Below are 21913 nucleotides of genomic sequence, written 5' to 3' on the forward strand. Positions count from 1 at the left end.
GGGTCACACAGCATTGGAGGTTTTCTTGAGCATGATGATCAAGCCCCATAATTTTTAATTTTTTAATGTTATTTGGGTGTCAAAAAGCCACTTTTTGTAACGACACACACCTGATAGTCATGAAACAATAAGAAACAATAAGCAAAAACAAGCAAAATATATAAAAATTGTGGGACTGAAAGGTAAAAGGTATATAACATAAATGGATGCTTAATTTGTCATTGCCATCAGATAAAGTGTCACCACTGTTGAACAGATATTCTGATGTTGCTGACACCTGAGACAGCCCGTTTACATGTTGTAGTTTTATGCATCCTGCATCTGGGTTGTATAATGATAAGATCATAATTACATGCAATTGCAATATATGGTCAAATTTATCTCTAGTTAGATTGAAATGTGACTGCTATTTAGTGTGAAAAAATTTTAATTTGCTCATGCCACCTGACAACCAATTTCCTATATTGCTTTTCTCATTGTATTTAATATAAATAATTGATTAAGGCTTCAAAAATAACATTTTGGATAATGTATATCATTTTCCAAATTCAGCAAAAATTTGCAACTTTGGCATGTCCACTGAGGTAATTTCCGGATGGTTACATTGTGTGATGTGATATGGGGGGAAGTTTGTTTTGTTTGTTTGTAGCTCAGAGAGACAGATATAATTACACTTATGTAAAACTGGCCTTAAGTGCATTTTAGACCACCCCCCTGAAGTGGTTTGCGAGATCTGACTTAAATCCATTTTAAATGCTTCTTGGGTAAATTATCACTTGCATTTTTATTTGTATATTCACAATAAGTCTATTCTTATGGTCAAGATGTACAAAATGACGAAGTGTAAATGAGGTCAGAGTTGACAAAATACCATATTACTGCATCAACTCAGTGGTTCTAAATGAGTTTTTTTTCTGTTTTTTTTTTTCGTTTTTAATGTAAAGCTGGTTGAGGAGAAGCAGGGGGCAGGTCTTTTTTGAGAGCAACCCAACAGTCATAGTTGAAAGACCACTGCAAAGTCAGAGAGCTCATAGTCAAACATCTAATGGAAAAAACATAATGAAAACGAGGAGAGCAACCCAACAGTTGTTGTTTCTTATTGTTTCATGACTATCAGGTGTGTGTCGTTACAAAAAGTGGCTTTTTGACACCCAAATAACATTAAAAAATTAAAAATTATGGGGCTTAATCATCATGCTCAAGAAAACCTCCAATGCTGTGTGACCCTAAATTATCACCAGCTTTGGCATGTAAGATTCCTTTGTATACATGTCCACCTGATAAAACAGTGTGTCACAACAGTCGAGGAGTTACACTACAAGGCAAACACAAATACAACAAACAAAATCGAGTAAAGTGTGGCCCCCAAATCAGGATACAAACTTAGTTCACTGAGTTTTTAACTTGCTTTATTGCAATTTAAGGGGAGAAAAAGCTGAGGAAGTTTGATGAGAATAGAATATAAAGCAATTCCTCAGCGCTCAGCTGAGGATTTGTGGCCACAGTAAAACATACTTTTCAGATGCATGTTTTATTGTAACAGACTAAGAAAGATTACAATCCAACTGCAGGAGCCAGGAATTCTAGCAGTATTCTAGTATTCTAGCAGGATTTGAAGGGGTACATAAATGTTAAACATTTATAATGTTTAATGAGATATATAATGAGGAAAGCATGCATCGTCAATTATAAACATTATTAAACAAAAAATAAATGGTAGAGATCTTGAGTATGACTCTACCAATAATGGTCTGTACAAGATTAAGAGACAGGAAAATGAACTCACTAATCATGTTTGTTGGTGCAAAAAACACTATTACTAATAGCTCATTAAAATTATTATTCCATCTATAAATACCATTCTGCCTGATAAATATAAAGAGTGAAATTCATGGGACGTGATGAAGTCATTCAGAAAAAAAAAAGACATTAGTTATGTGCAACCTTGTGTTAACCAACAGCATTGAATGTAATAGGAAGATGAGTCAGTGTTTCTTTGAGGACTTAAATCTTCTAGGATAAAGGAGGCTATTCTATCTGACATAAGCACACTGAGGATTCCTGAAACCAAACCCAAAACCCTGCATAAAGGGGTTCGGTGAATGTGGAGTGGAACGTGTATATGTGAGTCAGTGTGCGTGTGTCAGAGGAGACACTATAGAAGGACAGAGTGCCGGCCGGCCAGTCCAGGTACATTCCTACTCTTTTGGAGCTGGGAGGGGGGCCAGGTATGGAAATTCTCTTATCATTGTGCCAAGCAGAGTAACTGTAATTAGAGCAGCTGAGACACCAGGATATTTCGTTGAATCCAAACCTACAATCATTATTGCCTCCTTTCCTGCTGATTCCTTTACAAGTCACTGCCATAATATCAGTTCTGCCACTCCACTCAGCCTCCCAGTAACAACGTCCAGACAGACTCTCTCTGCACAGAACCTGTTCATAGACATCAAATCTCTCTGGATGCTCAGGATATGACTCCAGCTCCTTCATTGATATCACCTTTCTGTTCCCATCAAGTAGGCAAAGACGTGTGTGCACTGTGTTTGGGTCCAGTGTGAGCTCACAGTAATCTGAACAGAAGAAGAGATAACATATATAACACAAATTGTGTGTGTGTGTGTGTGTGTGTGTGTGTGTGTGTGTGTGTGTGTGTGTGTGTGTGTGTGTGTGTGTGTGCTTACATTTTCCTAGGCCTGGTTTAATCCTGATCTTCCCTGCATGCTCCAACCTAAAAAGAAGAGAAAAAAAAAATAAATCAAATCAACCAATTATCATTTAATTGTGGCAAAAATGTTAGAAATACATGGAAGTGAGTTTGGGTTGGCGCCCTCTTCTCTTCTCTTTGTATATTCGTTCTCTTGGTGATATAATATCTTCTCATGGCTTCTCCTAGCACTGCTATGCTGATGACACCCAATTATTTCTTTGTTTCCCACCCTCGGACACGCAGGTCTCCAGGTATATCTCAACATGCTTGATTGACATTGCGTCATGGATGACAGCCCACTACTTGAAGCTCAACCCCAGTAAAACCGAGCTTCCTCAAAGTTTCCTTCGAGAACTCCCTGGTACAGCTTGGCTTGAAATAGCATGTCTCAGATCTAATAGAAGACAAGCATTGCGACTACTCTCTGTCCTGGCTCCTAGATGGCACAAACTTCTGCTTGCTGTCTGCAGAGCAGAGTCCCTTGCAGTCTTCAAACACAAACTGAAGACCCATCTATTTATGGATTATTTAAATGACTACTGACCCTGCTCCTATGTTGACTCTCTAAAACTCTAGTTCTTATTGTAGGGAATTGTTCATTGCACTGATGTTGACAGCTCCTATGTTGACTTACTCTAGTACTTATTGTTTATTACACAGATTGTTGTCTGAGATAGCACTTATGTATTTTGCACTTTTAGGCATCAGCATTGATCCCTGTATTTCTACAGTATTCTAGTTCACTGGTATCCTGGAATCTAACCTATTGTACTGGCAAGGATTTATTCTATGAGTAAATGACAAAGCACTTTTTCCAAGTTGCTCTGGATAAGAGCATTTGCTAAATGCTGTAAATGTAAAAGTCATTTGGAATTTTTCTATGCATTCAAAATATACAGCAATGTCAATGCAAATACATTTTCCACCTTCAGTGTGATTTAAGTGCAGACACAGCCAAGAACAGATTTAAACCAAAGCTACAAATGCATAAACCCTTTGTGTATCAGCTCCATAATATTGCTAGATTCCAGACCCATGTCTGTGTGATGCACAATAATTTCTAGATCCTTGACATTTTTCATTTGAAAATTTGCCGTAGAACACACACACACACACACACACACACACACACACACACAGACACACACACACAGCATGGATAGCGAGAATGATTGGCACTGGCAAAAGCCTCACTTAAATATTTTTTCTCCACCTTTTTTGCATATGTTACATGATTATGATTTTGTATTTCACTCACAAAAAGTTGTCTAACTACAAATATTTGCACTCACTCTCATGTTTGCTCCTAGTATTGTCATTTAAAGACCTGATACCCACACATACTGTTCTGCACATTTCTACATACTTAAGTGTCTCCAGATTACAGTTTAGATCCTCCAATATAGCAGAAAGCAGTTTCACTCCTGAGATTCCAGGGTGGTTGTAGGTCAGATCCAATTCTTTAAGGTGAGATGGGTTTGAACTGAGAGCTGAAGCCAGAGAAGAACAGCCTTCCTCTGTAATCATACAACCTGATAATCTGCAGAAAGTAGGGAAAAAGAGATGAGAGAAGTGATAAAGTGAGTAAATACCCCAAGGCAGCAAGCATCAATTATGTGCTGTATATATAAAGACATATGTTACTTAATACTTTGATACAAAACAGTATATCCAAAAACCTTAACTAAATCAACAAATTGACTCTAAGCTCTGTGACAATGTCATAAGACTTCAACCTAAAGACCTCTAGAGTCTCAATTAAACAATACCTATTACATACCCCTTATATCCCAAAATCTTGTTCGAACGTCTAGACTCTCATTCTTCACTCTTAGAACTATGTACTTCTCGTCAGATTCATAAAAATTTGAATACACAAATTTCCGAATTTATTAGGTAATTTGCTCCATAGCTGTAGCTATAAGATAACAGTGCATTTTCAGTCAGGTCTATCAGGTCTAGCAAGAATGTTACTGATGGAGGGCTCTCAGCACAGCTGTGCCAATTTTACGGTGGCCTTTTTTTATGAAATAATGTCTTAATAATCTATGATGTATAGCGTCACAACTCCATTGTTTAATGTTTGCAGATGTTACGGCATGCTCCCCCACCCACTAGATCATGTGGTATGGCTACTGTTGTTGTCTTATGACAGTTCCCCATGTGGTCTTGTTTCCCTTGTTTGTAGCCAAGCCCCCTTGTTAGCCTATTGCTTGTTTCACCTGCCCCTTTTTATTAGTCTTGTTAGCATGTATACATACACCCTCGTGTAAACTGTATTGTTTTTCACTCATTGTTCTCCCTTTTGTCCTGACTTATGCTGTGTACTACTTAGGCATGGATATCACTATAGCTTTTATGTTGTATTGTGTTATGTTCAGTGTACCATTATAGCATTTATTTTCATGGCATTTAGCTGACACTTTTATCCAAAGCGCCTTACAATTACGACTCAATGCAAATTGAGGGTTAAGGGCATTGCTCGGGAGCCCAACAGTGGCAACTTGGCAGTGGTGGGGCTTGAACTGGCAACCTTCCAATTACTAGTCAAGTACCTTAACCATCGCTTAACTAGCCTGCTTAACTCTGTGGCTGACATCCTTATACATGCGTAAGTTTGCCTAAACATGCATAAACAGATACATTAACTTGTTCTTGTTCAAATTTCTGGTGGGCTGGACACTGGAAGAAGTGGACCCCTCTGCCTCCAGTGAATTCTAACTCTAATAAAACTGCCCTGTGGACAGTGACACATCTGTATATTTTCCCTGGGAAACTCAAGGACAAATGTACACGTTCTTTATCTTTTACCTTAATTTCCTTTAGTTACAAAGTAAATTAATGTATTTAATACAAACCTCAAGTGTGTGCATCCACTTTGTGCAGTAACATTCAAACCTTTTCTCTTAAATTTTTGGAAAATTGAGAAATAGTTGAGTAGAATGAATGACCTATAAATTCTTAACCAGTCTGGGAGAAATGGCTTGGTAGTAGTCATCTCATATAATTTTTAATTCAAATTTATTGAAATCTAATGCCTGTGATATCTTTATAGAGTGAGAAAACAGTGATATTGATCTGGCAATGTAGCGAGCGTCATACCGCCCGGCCACCTGATAAACTACACTACCCAGCAGTCTGTTCGTCACCTGGCCAACAACTCATCCAACCATGAACATTCAATTAGATCATCACCAGAGTATTGAAGTCAAATGTGTTCACTTAGGAATACATATATAAGCCTGTCTAAAGCTACATTATGTTGCGAAGTATTGCTACCAGTGTTAGTCTGAGCATACCATGCATTTATTCCTTGATTACCTTCCTGTGTATCGACTCTAGTTTTTGTGTTTCTGATTTGTGCCTGCCCCTTTTGGATTTATCTGCCTGGTTTTTGTATTGTTCTTCTCGTTTTTGACACAGACTGCTTTTTCATTTCTGATTTGGATTATCCCTGATTTTGTCCTTCTTGTATTGACCCTGGATTTGAGTACGAATAAAGCTCATATTTTATATCCGCGAGCGTCTGACTTTCCCTGGCCTATCAGAGAGAGATTATACTTTTCATTCAACTTTAGACTACACACAGTTGTTCATTACAAGTTATAGAGAATACATGAAAGATGAAGGAAAACAAAAGAAAGATAAAGACATGCACTATCTTGTGTACAAAAAAAATAAATAAATCATGCATCGTTGCTTAGCCAGGCTTATTCTATAACATAACTTATGATTCAGAGGTTTAAATCTATTTAGTTTAAATTCTGCAATAGTCCTGACAGAGTATGAAAGCTGAAACTGTTTGTTCTGATCCAATAAAACAATGCAACAATCTTTTTTCTATCCTAAACCTTTCAAAAAAATATGGGTCAGTACCACTTTTGACCCAAGACAACAGAATGTCTCTCTCTGTCTGTCTGTCTGTCTGTCTGTCTGTCTCTCTCTCTCTCGCTTACACACACACACACACACAGTCATAAACTATCACTGAATATCACAAATTAAAATTTACAATTCAAATATATTCAAGAATATATTTTAAAAAAAGCTTACTTGAGTATCTCAAGTTTACAGTGTGAACTCTTCAGTCCAGCACAGAGCAGCAGCACTCCTGAATCTTTCACATCATTGTTACTCAGGTCAAGTTCCTTCAGTACAGAATGAGCCACTTGTAAAGCTGATCCCAGAATTTCACAAGCCTTTTCCCCAAGATTACAGATGGCTAGTCTGAAAAGAAATAGTAAATATATTTAACATAGATATTATTTGGAATAACATTAAATTTGTATCTCATCTACTCTGCCAAAGGAGTGTAAGTACCACAGATCTTAAAATATATCAATTGCATAGATTTCATTTCCACATTGAATAAAACCAATATTCTGTAGGCTCAGCTGATTTCAGGGAGACATGGAGTCCCCAGTGTTCAAGACTTAGTCACTCAAAAATGCATCTATGCACATGACAATCTGGCAGTATGAACATCTCAATAACTGTAAAATTGTAATGATTAATTTGGGAAACACTATTACAGGACAATAACTCTTAATTTGAATGATTTATCAATTAATGTTCATTCAGACTCAAAATCTTTAATGTATTCATTGATCATCTACCAAAATCAGAAAGACCAACCACAAACCACAAACTTTACAACTAATAGGATTATTGCCTAATTAATGATAATAGACTGAATAAAAATGTGATGTTCAATACACTGACCCTTCAGTCATACCATATTACACTGAATTGTGGCACATATTGTTTTTCTGTGTTGTGTAACTCAATAACGCATAAGTAAAGTCACAATCTACTTAATGTCTAACAAGTGCCTTCGTTTTTCTGGTTATTCATGGTAAATCCAGTATTACAGAAGTATTGCTGATATAACAAAAAACAAATGAGGGATATAATTTCACAATTATCAAAAGTATTGAATGCATTAAATTAAAGCCATAACAAAACAGTAAATACAACAAAACAAAATTTAACCAAACAAAATTTGTGGTGAACTAAACATGATTAAAGTGAATAGGAAAATAATTAATACAACCTGTAGGAGAATTAAAGGTATGAGGGGATTATTTTTTCCAATTCTGGTACACGGGAATTACATTGATCTTACCAACACCAACCATTGTGCAAATGAGATGATTTATGCCTTACGCTATGATGACTTAGAGCAGGTTGGAACCGGCTGTTCGAGTGAGCAGAGGAGGCTCTGTTAGGCTGCACTGCTGGGTTTACAAGCCTGCACACATGAGGTAAAAGCGACAAGCACCAAAACAAACTAGCTGTTCCCAATTCACTGGATTTGATTACCAAAGCTGGCTTTGTCAGATTTACTTTCTTTGAACTGTAGGCCTCTCCCTGGATGATGGCTTAACTAACTCCACGTTATCTTGTTAAAGGCAAAACTCTGTCATGGATTCCATTGACTCTACCTATTCCAGCATTGTCACACACAAGCCTTTTCACTGCTACTTTCCAGTTCACCTGTATACTAATGAGAAAAACCTGATCCCTATTCCCTCACCTGCTCAGGACTTCCTATTTAATCTCCCCTCTTGCATACTCTCTTTGAATGCAACTATTGCCATGTTGGGTACTGATCCTTATTTTTGTCTGCTAGCATTCTTGGTTACCGAAGTCTGCCTGGCTTCCAAACCCAGTCTTCTGCTTGACCCTCAGACACTGCCTGGATCCTGCTACCAGCTATATGGAACCTCCTGACCAGCTATATAAAACCTCCTGTATTTGGACCAGTCACAAGTACCACACATTTTATGTATTTTATTCATGATGTTTCAAAAAACAGGACTAACAGTAATTATTACAGCACAAATACAGCATTTCCTCAAAACAAATGCAATTTTAGAAATGTTATTTAATATTTTGTTGACTGGGCACCAGCATTATATATACAGTTCAGAAACAGTATTAGAACCTTACAATTACAATTTTAATAAAAAATTAAATCCAATACATTTTTTAAATTACTGAATTTCCTTGAATTATCCTTGACAGGATAAATTTTCTCTTATGCCTCTAATCTGTGGCAGTCCACAGCCATCACAGGGCAACACATGGAGTCTTTTGACTGTTATGTATAGTCTATGTGGAATTAATTAAATAAACAAAACTGAACAATAATCTGAACGTTGATGGGATCTTTTTTTTCCTCCAAGGTAGCTTGTGGCCCTTTATTACATTTTCTGACCAGCTGGTGACAGACAACTATCATTTTGCTTCTTCATTAACATTTACCATTTTTAAATGAATTAACAGAAATTACCTGAGTATCTTCATTTGACAGAGTGGATTCTTCAGTCCACAAGAGAGCAGTTCCACTCCTGAGTCTTGGAGGTTGTTGTTATTCAGATTAAGTTCTTGCAGGTGAGAGACTGCCAGCTGTAAAACCGCTCCAATATTTTCACAAGTCTTTCTTCCAAGATTACAGCTAGCTAATCTGTAAAGGAAGGAGCAAATAGCAAGTATTTATATCATGTTCATAGCCATTGTTTACAATGTTTCAAAAAAATACTTAAATATTTGGCTTCTGTAAATATTTAAAGTAACGTTACAATGACCTTTATCAACTAGTCCTATGTGCTTTAACAGATTTTTTTTTTCTACAATGAATTCACAGAATGATCACCTGAGTATCTCCAGTTTACAGTGTAAACTCCTCAGTCCAGAAATGAGGTACTCCACTCCTGAATCCTGGAGACCATTATTACTAATGTCAAGCTCTTTGAGGGAGGAATGTTCTGTTTGTAGAGCTGATGAGAGATATTTGCAAGACTCTTCAGTGAGATTACAGCCAGTAAGTCTGCAAAGAATAAGTAAATACAGTACAGAATGCAAATTAATCACAGATTGTGGAATCATCCTGAAATGATTTGGTCAGGTGATGAGGAAATTATCATTCAAACCAAATACTATTTGTACAGGCAATATGATACATAATATTCCATGTTTTTTTTTCCTTTTACTAGAATGTGATCTCATACTTATTGCAAACACAATTATTGCATTCCAGTATTATTACTTAAACTGATTTTTTTTCCTTTACCCTAATCTGTGTAACTTTGTGCATCTTTAATTTTCCTCTAATATTCTGTAGTACTATATAGTGTACATTACATTACTGCATATTACTGTGCAAAAGTTTGGAATCTCCACTCAAAAGTTAATATCTTAATTAAATTTTAATGCATATAAATGCATTCTAATGTAATTATGCAACTTATAATTAGGCTACTTCATAGAGTTAAAAAAATGTACAGGAAGCTGTAAAACTATTTTACATATGACCAGAGAACTTTACGAGAATGAGATGATTTCGAATGAATGAAAATACTCTATATCAGCAAGAAAACTGCTATAATAAAATATGCAGAATAAAAATGTTTAACATAACCTTTGCCCAAATTTCCAATTTTGTATTTCAAATTTCCTGTTCTTATTTACCTATTTAGTTAAGCTTTTAGTTAGCCATCTATACGCAAAGGTGCTTTCTCCCACATCTAAACTGTAATGACTACTTGGAAAAAACATAATGTAATAAATCATGGACTGGTTTCTAGTCGGGCCGCCCATTGGAGAACTGACTTAAACATACATAAACATTTTTAAATGCTTATTCTAACAAACATCAGCTCTCAGAAAAGCTGTTTTTGTCAACTTTGATGTGATGAACAGAGCATCTTCTTAAAGTTCTCACTTTTGTTCAATTCTATCAGCAGCCTCAGTTGGCAAGCTATATCAGCATTATGTCACCCTGACAAACCAAAAAAACACTAAGATACAATGCTAGTTGTAATTTCTCCCCAACCAGTTGATGATGCATACTAATGTCACCAAAAATCTGTCAAATGTTAGTTATATCAACTTGACATCAAAATGGACAAAAGCAGGTTTTCTGACCGTTGACACCAGTTGGGTTGGAATAAGCATTTATATGTGTCATGTTACGGCCCCGTCCCCTCCTCAAACGTCTTCGTGTGTGTGTGTTCGTCTGTGTTGCCACGCCCTCTCATATCATCCACCTATTCTGTATTATGTGTAATCGTTTTGTGTGTATATATGTCTCCTCTGTTGTAGCACATGTTGTTGGTGTTTTAAATTTGCATAGCAAGTGTGCTGTGTGATATGTATCGCTTGTGTGTATGGAATAAATGTCTGTCTGAATGGTGCCTCTTCCCCGCATCCTGTTTGCCTCGTCATGTTACAATATGTATATATTAATATAAATTTAAGTTTGTTTGTCTGTTGTTATGAAGGGCTGTCATGTTTTTTTATGTAGCTGTCATGTTTTGTTTTTTTTCCATGCAGTTTTGTTTGTAGTTTATATGACCCTTTACTTTCTTCCAGCTTAAACAAAACTGATAATGCAAATCAGCAAAGAACATATTTCAACTGAATACACAGTGCCCTCTTCCATGTCTTGAAGGGCATAATGAAAGCAGTAATAAAGAGGTCCTATATTTTGCAATGATGAAAAATTGCCCTCCTAAAATCTGTATCCTCTGCCTTCACAGGTTTACCTAAGTCTCTCCAATTTACACTGAGAACTCTTTAGTCCAGCAGAGAGCAGTTTCACTCCTGAATCTTGCAGATTGTTGTTAGACACATCCAATTCTGTCAGGTAGGACTTTGGTGATTTCAAAGCAGAGCAGAGAGTGTCACTGGAGTGTGTGGAGAGATTACAGCCAGCTAGTCTGCAAAAGCAAAGAAAGTAAAGTACACAGTAATTAAAAGAAGGTGTATGGAATAGAAATGGTTTGATCAAACTGATGGGGAAATTTTAATTAATTCACTCAAAACAGTCAGTCATCTTCAAATATACTTTAAATAATTTAAATACACTGGGCCCTATCTTGAGTAAAACTGCTTTGTTTTCTTTATACATGTTCAGCAGTAATGCATCATTTCACTGGTTTTAGATTATCTATCTATCTATCTATCTATATATATATATATCTATCTATATATATATATATATATATATCTATATCTCTATCTCTCTCTCTCTATATATATATATATATATATATATATATATATATATACACATAGATAGATAGATAGACATATACATACACACACATACACACACACACATACACCTACATATACAATAGGTGAGAAACTGTAGTAAGAAATGTAGAGACATTCAAAATTGTAGTAAAGTACACAGAGTTTCCAGAGAAACAGAACATTTTGGACAGGGGTCCTTCATTTAAATGTAGTAATTAAATACATTATATTAAATGCATGAATTATGTTAATTTAGATATAACACTTACAAAGCCTTTCTGCTGTTGGTTACAGCTGGGATCAGTCTCCTATAACCCTGTTCTGTTGTATTGTATATTTTAAGGTCTAACTCATCCATCACGTCCTTTGAAATCAGAAGCACGCAAGCCAATGCTGAACACTGTCCAGCAGAGAGCTTATTTTTGGAGTGTTTCTCTGATTTTAGATATTCCTGAATATCTGTAGAGAGGGAGTGGTCATTCATTTCAATTAGACAGAGGAACAGACCGATTGCTCTGTCAGTAGACAGGTCTTTGTTTTGTATTTGTTGTTTGATATAGTGGACTGTTTCGTTGATGCTATTTGAGCTGCTCTCTGTGTGATCCAGTAGACCTTGTAGCAGTTTCTGATTGGACTCCAGTGAAATGCCAAGCAGGAACCGGAGAAAAAGGTCCAGGTGTCCATTCTGACTCAATAAAGCTTTATTCACTGCTCCCTTCAACAGCTCCTCCAGTGGCACTGTCACAGACCAGTCACTGTACTGTGGTTTAAGACTCTGCAGTTCCTCCATGTTTTTGCTCACATAGCAGTGCAACACATAAAAAGCAGCGAGGAACTCCTGAAAGCTAAGATGCACAAAGCAGTAGACCTTCTTCTGGTAAAGTACAGATTCCCCCCTAAAGATCTCAGTGCAAACGCCAAAAAACACAGAGGGCTCAGTGACATCAATGCCACACTCAATCAGGTCTTCTTCATAGAACATCACGTTGCCCTTAATCAACCCTTTGAAAGCCAGTTCTGCTAATTTCAGAATAACCATTTTATTGTATTCCAGTAATTTTTGTGGATCGCTTTCTTTTTTCTCATTATACTTTTCATTTGTCATATTTGTCTGTGTGTGCAGGAAGTGTGTGTACATCTCAGTCAGAGTTTTAGGGATTTCTGTTTGATTAGCTTGTTTCATGATTTGCTGAAGCACAGTAGCTGAGATCCAACAGAAGACAGGTATGTGGCACATGATATGAAGGCTCCTTGCTGTCCTAATGTGTGAGATGATTTTCTTAGCTTGGTCTTGATCACTGATTCTCTTCCTGAAGTACTCCTCCTTCTGTGGGTCATCGAATCCCTGAATTTCTGTCACACGGTTGATGTACTGAAGGGGGATTTGATTGGCTGCTGCTGGTCGGGAGGTTATCCAGATGAGAGCAGAGGGAAGCAGCTCTCCTTTGATAAGGTTTGCTATTAATACACTTACTGATGATGTCATGGTTATGTCTGATATTTTCTCACACCCTGAAAAATTTAGAGAAATTTTGCTTTCATCCAGGCCATCAAAGATGAACACAACTTTGCGCACACAAAATATCTTTAAGTCCAAATGTTTGAGCTCAGGATAAAAGTTGCACAGAAGTTTATTAAAACTGTACTTTACATTTTTAATCAAGTTCAGCTCTCGGAATGGGAGCACAAACATGAAATCTATATCTTGATTTGCTTTCCCCTCAGCCCAGTCCAAGATGAACTTCTGCACAGAGACAGTTTTTCCAATGCCAGCAATACCTTTAGTTAGCACACTTTTGAGATTTTGGTTTTCAACTTTTATATGTGCTTCAAATCCTAGCTGACACAAGGGTTCAAAGATGTCATTGCAATTGATTTGAGTGTCTTTGAATGGATGTTTCCTGGGTGTTTTTTCCATCTGTAAAACCTCATGTTCTTCATTCACCCCTTCACTCTCTCCCTCTATGATGTAGAGCTGTGTGTAAATCCTGTTCAGGAGGGTCTTACTCTCTTGTATTCTGCCTCCCTCAAATAAGCTCTCGTACTTGTTCTTCATGCTGGTTTTGTGTGTCTCTAAGACTCTGCGCAGGACACCATCCACAGGTGTGTAAGAGTCCTGCTGCAGGTCTCCCATGTCCTCCACCAGTGCGTGTGTGTGCAGGGTTGCTTCTGTGGAGTGTTGCCTGATGGGGGTCAAACACAGAAAGACAAACTTAACACCCAGGACCATGAAAAAATGTCCACCTGGGGTCATTGTGTGTGAAGGAAAATCTAATTATCTTATTGTGTAAGTGGTTGGGAGTTACTTTCTATGGCAGGGAACACTTTCTAGTGAACTGGGCAATATAGGTGCTTAATGACTCTTTACTGTTGTTTTATTTGCTAATGATGGAGGCTAGAAGCATACAGCTGATAAGGCTACAATCCAGTAACAGCGGCAGTGGAATCAAGACAAAGCTGTTATTATCTGATATTATCAGACTTTTTCTCAGATGTACTGACAAATTACTCAGAAAGGACTCCATACAACTAAGATTACAATGTGACCCTAGGCAGTTTTAATAGTTTAACCATTCTAAAGAGCAGTTCAATTCATCCAGAAGCATATAGAAAACTGCCATCTATTAGCATAATATTAAGCAATACTGATGAATAACCATGCAGAACAGCTGTTTTACATATGCCCTGTTTAAAAAAAGATACATTACTAAACACACTTAAGAGGCTGCTGTCAGTATTCATTTGTTACTGCCTGTTTGGAAGTAAAGATTTGTTGTGAAATTTATGATCCAGTTCGGTGTAGTGTCCGCATATCTTGAGAGATCTGGACTTAGGAGGGTAGAGGGTGTGAAAATGAATTAGTCCCAGAAGAAGCAAGGAATAAGTAAAATTGGTTTGAAGAATTGAAAAATATTAATCTACATTTGGCAGAAATTAATTTATAGAGCTGCTTTCATATTTCTCAGCATGACAGTACATGTGCTCCCTGGAAATTGAATCCATTATATTGGTGTTGCAAGCACCTTTTCAGGTGAGCTAAAAAAAAAAAAAAAAAAAAAGCTCAATATGAATTTAAATAATTGAGCCAAAAGATGCTAGGAAGAAGTAAAAGGAGTTTAAAGTATTTAAACATTAAAGACATATGGTACACTATATGGTCTGTTCTCCTCAGACTCTCTGTATGACACTCTTTAAATGTGTTACAAGTGCACCACAACTATTGTCTATAGGTTGAAATGATCTCTGATTATATGAGTGTAAGAACACATTTTGGATCATTCTAAGGACTGTTTATTGAGAAACGTAAAAGTACCATGACACATTGTGTGCTCCTGTACTGCTGAAGGTGATAGGCTCAGTGATGGACCAGTCACTCTTACATGACACATTGCTCGGTACTGGAGATGCTGTTCTCTGGCGTTCAGTCCTGATAATATTAAACAGGATTAAAAGGCTGTTCCAGTATTTAAAATGCAATACACAACAATATGCAATATTTTAGGAATACATTTTAGATCCTTCATTGACAAACATTGTTAAAATTGCACCACAAATATTGACTGTGGGTCAGAGGTTCCTCTTCCATTGCTGAGGTTTACAGTCTCTACTGTATGAAGAGACTGATCACTCTTTACACACACACCACTGAGTGCTGGAGATGTTGCTCTCTTTGCTCTGAAAACATTTCATCCATGTTAAAAGCAAAGTACTTAATAATGAATTTGTTTACTATGCCTTGTGTGGTCTGAGCACAAACTACATTTGGCACAAATTCATATAGAAAGGCTAACGTATTTATTAGTATGACAGTACTTGTGCTCCCTGGCAATTAAACCGATTATACTGGTTCTACAAGCAGGTGAGCCACAGGAGCAAAAATATAAAAGTTAAATACAAATTAAACTATAAACTTGAATAATTAAATTGAGTGATGTAACCAAAAGATGTAAGGAGTTTAAAGAATGTAAACATTAAAGAAATATGGTACACTATGTGCTCTGTTCTCCTCTGTCTCTCTGTATGAAGCTCTTTAAATGTGTTAAAATTGCACCACAACTATTGACTATAGGTTGAAATGATCTCTGATTATATGAGTGTAAGAACATATTTTAAATCATTCTAAGGGCTGTTTATTGAGAAAAGTGAAGTACCGTGACACATTGTGTGCTCCTGTACTGCTGAAGGTGATGGGCTCAGTGATGGACCAGTCACTCTTACATGACACATTGCTCGGTGCTGGAGATGCTGTTCTCTGGCATTCAGTCCTGATAATATTAAACAGGATTAAAAGGCTGTTCCAGTATTTAAAATGCAATACACAACAATATGCAATATTTTAGGAATACATTTTAGATCCTTCATTGACAAACATTGTTAAAATTGCACCACAAATATTGACTGTGGGTCAGAGGTTCCTCTTCCATTGCTGAGGTTTATAGTCTCTACTGTATGAAGAGACTGATCACTCTTTACACACACACCACTGAGTGCTGGAGATGTTGCTCTCTTTGCTCTGAAAACATTTCATCCATGTTAAAAGCAAAGTACTTAATAATGAATTTGTTTACTATGCCTTGTGTGGTCTGAGCACAAACTACATTTGGCACAAATTCATATAGAAAGGCTAACGTATTTATTAGTATGACAGTACTTGTGCTCCCTGGCAATTAAACCGATTATACTGGTTCTACAAGCAGGTGAGCCACAGGAGCAAAAATATAAAAGTTAAATACAAATTAAACTATAAACTTGAATAATTAAATTGAGTGATGTAACCAAAAGATGTAAGGAGTTTAAAGAATGTAAACATTAAAGAAATATGGTACACTATGTGCTCTGTTCTCCTCTGTCTCTCTGTATGAAGCTCTTTAAATGTGTTAAAATTGCACCACAACTATTGACTATAGGTTGAAATGATCTCTGATTATATGAGTGTAAGAACATATTTTAAATCATTCTAAGGGCTGTTTATTGAGAAAAGTGAAGTACCGTGACACATTGTGTGCTCCTGTACTGCTGAAGGTGATGGGCTCAGTGATGGACCAGTCACTCTTACATGACACACTGCTCGGTGCTGGAGATGCTGTTCTCTGGCATTCAGTCCTGATAATATTAAACAGGATTAAAAGGCTGTTCCAGTATTTAAAATGCAATACACAACAATATGCAATATTTTAGGAATACATTTTAGATCCTTCATTGACAAACAGCAGTTTCCTAAGCAATGCTGATGTACCGTGGGTCAGAGGTTCCTCTTCCATTGCTGAGGTTTACAGGCTCTACTGTATGAGGAGATTGGTCACTCTTCACACACACACCACTGAGCGCTGGAGATGTTGCTCTCTTTGCTCTAAAAACAGTCCATCCATGTTAAAAGAAAAGTACTGAGTAATGAATTTGTTTAATATGGTTACTTCTGTAACCTGAGCACAAGCGATAAGTATTCCAAAATGCAGTTTCTCATTATGTGTACTGATGGAAAGCTGCTCACATTGTGTCAGAGGTTCCTTCTTCAGTTCTGAAGTTATGACACTCCATTTTAGAGTAGTTGCGCTTCATAGATACACAGCTAGACACTGCAGTGGGTGCTCTGCTTCCTCTCAGCTGTTCATTCATAAAGGAGCAACAGGTTACTGAAATATTGATTTTAATGATCTTAATGTCACTGCAACATGAGAAAGTGAAACAGAAACAAGAATCAAGCTCTGCATTTTCCAGCACCACCACAACTTCTACTGTTATACATTCACATCAATGACACTGTTCTACTGCAAACAATGCTGCCATGTTTACTGCTTGTGGCTCACATTGTTATTCAGGATTGCACACTGTACAGTGCATTGCACTACAGAAAGCTCTGAACAGATGTATTTTCTAGAAGCAATGAAAGATAATACAATATCTTGTTCAGTTGAAAAGAGTCTGGTTAATACGGCTGAAACTGCTACCAACTTGGCTCTAAATGCTATTTTTTGTCTTCAAAAACAACTCAAACAAACCTGAATTGATTATTCATGATGTATCTTTTGAGAAACTAGTGTTTCTTTTTTTTTTTTTATGGGTGCGTTCCCATTTGTCTAATAATAAGGATGCCTTTTAATTCATTTTTTTTTACTGTACATCACCATTTAATGCAAACCCTTTTCTGCATTTTTAGGTACATATTTTCATTACCCATAGGCCTAAAGTGGTGATGCAGTGTAATTATTTACACCAGTTAAGGTGTGGCTTTCCTTAAAGCTGTCATAGAGATCTCAAAGCTGGCAGTCCATTGTCTTGCTCGCCCAAAGGTTTTGTGAGCCGTTTCTCATTCTCAGCTCATCTTAGATAAACCTACCACAAATAGCCTGCTAATATGGTGACATTTTGGTTGTACTAGATATCTGATGAACAAAGGTGGATGAGTTGACTATAAATGCAGATTATTTTAACACTAACAGAACATTCAATATGAGAAATGTCCCTTTACAATACAGGTGCTTGAGTTTGTTAATTTTTATATACTACGTAGTATAGCTACACTGTTCTATGGTGACAAATTGCAAGCTTGTGAAAAGCATATTATAACTGTATATGTTGTTATCTAAAGGACTGAGTACTCAAAAATAGGTATAAGATCACATAGGAAACACATCAAACATCATCTTCAAGTTTGCTGATGACACAACCTTCCTAGACCTCACCGCAGATGGAGACGAGTCTACAGATACGAGGTCAGCACTCCATCAAAGTGGTGCTATGACAGGAATCCCCATCTCAACATTAGTAAAACAAAGGAGATGATTGTTTACCACAGGAAGCTACAGAAGGGAGGTCACTCTCCCCTATACATCAATGGAGCCAAAGTGGAAAGAATGAACACTGTTAAATTTCTCAATGTACACTTCACTGACGTATATCTGGTCCCTCCACACCAACACTCTGCCCATCCGTGCCTGTTCTTCCTACAAAGGCTCAGGAAGTTTGGTCTGTCTCCTGCCATCCTCCCCAATGTCTATAGATGCACAATAAACAGCATCCTCACAGGCTGCATCACTGTCTGGTACTGCAGCTGCACCACCAGCGACTGCAAGGCCCTCCAGCAGAATCCATCAGAGATAATAAATTTACAGCCTTACAGGATATCTGTCATTCCTGCTGCTTGAAGGAAATCAAAAAGATACTGCCTGACAGTAATTATCCAGCACACAGCCTGCTCATCGTGCTGCCACCTGGCAGGAGCAGCTGCAACATACAAGCCAGAATAAACCGGCTGATGAATAGTTTCTACCCTCAACCTGAGGGTATGTTGTGTGCGATTGGCTCAGGCCATTAGGCTTCTAAACAAGCTGAAGCTGTGAGCCCACCCCTATATCAGTTCACTGTGGTACTTTATTAGTAGCACTATATTGTTCCATATCACTAATTTGGACATTTCCACAAAGTCACCATCACTCTCATGTACAGTATACAGTTGTTCTCTACGATTTTCCTGGTCTAATACCTTTGAATAGCAGAATGTTCCTCCTTTAGGAGTCTCCAGCTTCTATATTTGGTGTATACTTAGTATATACTGATTATTAATTAGTATATACTGTTTGTATATTTTGTGCATATTTAATATATTCTATTGCTGTTTGTATATTTTGGGTATACACACACACACACACACACACACACACACACACACACAATACCACATGTCCTTGGGTATGAGAAAAGCGCTATATGTGTAACTAACGTTAAACAACACTTGATATTGATTGATGGTGATCTCAAAATTAAAAACCTGCTTTTGATGTTTACTGTAGCGTCAGCAAGGACCCCATTTCAAGACACACTGAACCAAACACCATTTCTGCTAGAGGATAACCCTCGTTATTGCAACCCTCGCCTGAGCGCCCCAATTCAAAAGGCAAGAACCGGAAGCAAGATTAACCTTACGGGTAAAAACGGGGGGAGAGTAACTAAAAACAAACATTAAGCTAAAATGACACCACTAGACTAAATCAACACATACACTCATATCAATCGTTTAACATTTGTTTGCTTGTTTGTTTAATATTTAGTTTTAAAGTCTGACTTCTCGGAATCCTCGTCATGCTTACACGCACAGCAGAGCAAGGACCTCCTTCTAAACATCATGTTTTGCAAACCCCTCTACATCTTCCAGATGTTTTCAAATCTTAGAAATGCACCTAGCTATAACGTATGTAATTTACACGCTGAAATAACAATTAGGATGAACTGTGGTTCACAAATACAGGTTTCCTGTATTTTTAAGCCTGTATTCACAAGAAACTGTGCAACATTTACGTAGTCTATCAGTAAAACGACAGCGATGTTAGCTTCAACATTTCGTGCTCTTCGGTAGCTTAACTTAGAAATGATGTCTTCGACTGAATTTATCTATAAACACCGTCTAATATAATATTACACATATAATCACCCTACCTTTCGAAAATCAAGAACATTTGTCTCTGCTTTTAGAGTAATGGCAGTTTAAAAGTGACTTTCACTTTTGTGGTTTTCTGTAAAACCCCTGAGTACTGTAGATTCGGCTCGTGTCCCAGGCGTTATAGGCGAATGTTAGGCGCGCCCGAGCGTACCAATTGAAGGGGGAAGAAAATCTAACTTATACTATTTTTACTGAGACTATGTATACTATTATTTCTACATATTACAAACAAGCCCACAACACTATAACTTCATAGTGATAATATAAGTCCTAATATTTCCGTGCGCTTTGCGGCATCCCCCGCACATATACTACCCCCTGCTCACGCTCTAGTTAGACCTATCTGCCGGGAAGGGGGAGGGGGCCACACGAGTGAGTGAATGAGCGACAATGTGATTAGCTAACAATACAGCAGCCGCCAGCCGAAATGTCAAAAAGGCCGAAGAAAATAAATGGACGGAAGACGGCAAAAAATAGACAGGGGCAATGTAATGTGATAATAAATCCTTCATCTGATACATAGAAATAGTTACCGTTAGATGCTCGGAGCAAAGTTACTAGATAGCTATCTAACGTTCTCTAATTTAATAAATAGCTAGCTATCTAGCAAGTAAGATTTATCGTAAATTACTCTCAGTCCGTAATCGCAGTCAAGATATCCGCGCTTTAGCGATTCACAGTCAAATCATCAGCGATTTAAACTGGTGCTTTAAATCCAAATTCAAGTCATACACGTTTGTGTGAATTAATATAATCATTTCATGTAGGCTTATTTTTCTCAAAAGGTTCTCATGATGCCAAAGCAATTTCATTATCACATAATAGTATGGGCTCTAGGCTAACACCAGTGTAAATTTGGACAGATTCCACTGTACCATTTTTCATAAGTATTTTAAATTCCTAATATTGTTCATGAGACAGTATAGTTAGTGATTTCTCAGAATATTCCCATAATGCCGAAATAATTCCACTGCCACTCAACAGTGGTAACCCTTGGCTATCAAGGTTGCAAATCTGGCCAGATGTTACTGTGCCATTTCTTCAGAAATTCAAATTAAAGTTATATTACCTTTAGGTGAATTCATATACATATTACATATATCATGATTTTGGTTACCAGTTTCTCTGATGGAATGCAAGTTTGGAACCACCTATTTATAATTTCTGGGGACTTTAATCATGCCAGTCTCTCCTGCATTTTGCCAACATTTAATTGGCATTTGCACCTACAGGGAAAACAGGACACTGGACTTGCTATATGCCATTGTCATTGAGGCATAGAGACACTAGGAAATAAAGACCATTACATGGTTCACTTGAGGCTTCTGTGCAAACCTTTTGTACTGAGGCAACCTATGGTAACCAAGTCAGCCAGGAAGTGGTCTGCTGAGGCTATGGATGTCCTGAAGGACTTCTTTGAAAAAACAATGGATCACTGTCTGCACACCCCTTGCTGATGGCATTGATACTCTGACAGACTGTATAACGGACTGTGTGGACAATACAGTGCCATCTAAGGCTGTCTATCATTTTGCTAACAACAAATGTTGGATCACTGGTGACCCAAAGGCCCTGCTGGACAGTAAGAGGGCCTTTAGGGCTGGGGAAAGGGATAGTATGAAGAGTATTCAGAATGAAATGAATGTGACAATTGGAGAGAGTAAGGAGGACAACTGGAGGAAAATGGAGAGGTGTGGAAGGAATGCCTTGCTATAAACTGTCCT

At 37.3% G+C, this 21913-nt stretch overlaps 1 protein-coding gene across 1 annotated transcript; it reads right to left on the minus strand.

Moving 5' to 3' along the window:
• Positions 1–1392: 1392 nt before the first annotated feature.
• On the minus strand, positions 1393–20292 carry LOC113590749 (NACHT, LRR and PYD domains-containing protein 12-like). The gene is made up of 14 exons (XM_027031047.2): positions 20186–20292; positions 17244–17356; positions 16989–17102; positions 16742–16855; positions 15904–16017; positions 15066–15179; positions 12022–13935; positions 11260–11433; positions 9369–9542; positions 9006–9179; positions 6764–6937; positions 4077–4250; positions 2685–2731; positions 1393–2573 (listed from the first exon to the last, which is right to left on the minus strand). The coding sequence occupies exons 2-14, from the start codon at positions 17309–17311 to the stop codon at positions 2029–2031; spliced, it is 3900 nt and encodes a 1299-aa protein (XP_026886848.2). The 5' UTR covers positions 17312–17356; positions 20186–20292; the 3' UTR covers positions 1393–2028.
• Between the last annotated feature and the right edge of the window lie 1621 nt (positions 20293–21913).

This window comes from Electrophorus electricus, chromosome 16 (assembly GCF_013358815.1).
Source record: "Electrophorus electricus isolate fEleEle1 chromosome 16, fEleEle1.pri, whole genome shotgun sequence".
NCBI classification, from domain to species: domain Eukaryota; kingdom Metazoa; phylum Chordata; class Actinopteri; order Gymnotiformes; family Gymnotidae; genus Electrophorus; species Electrophorus electricus.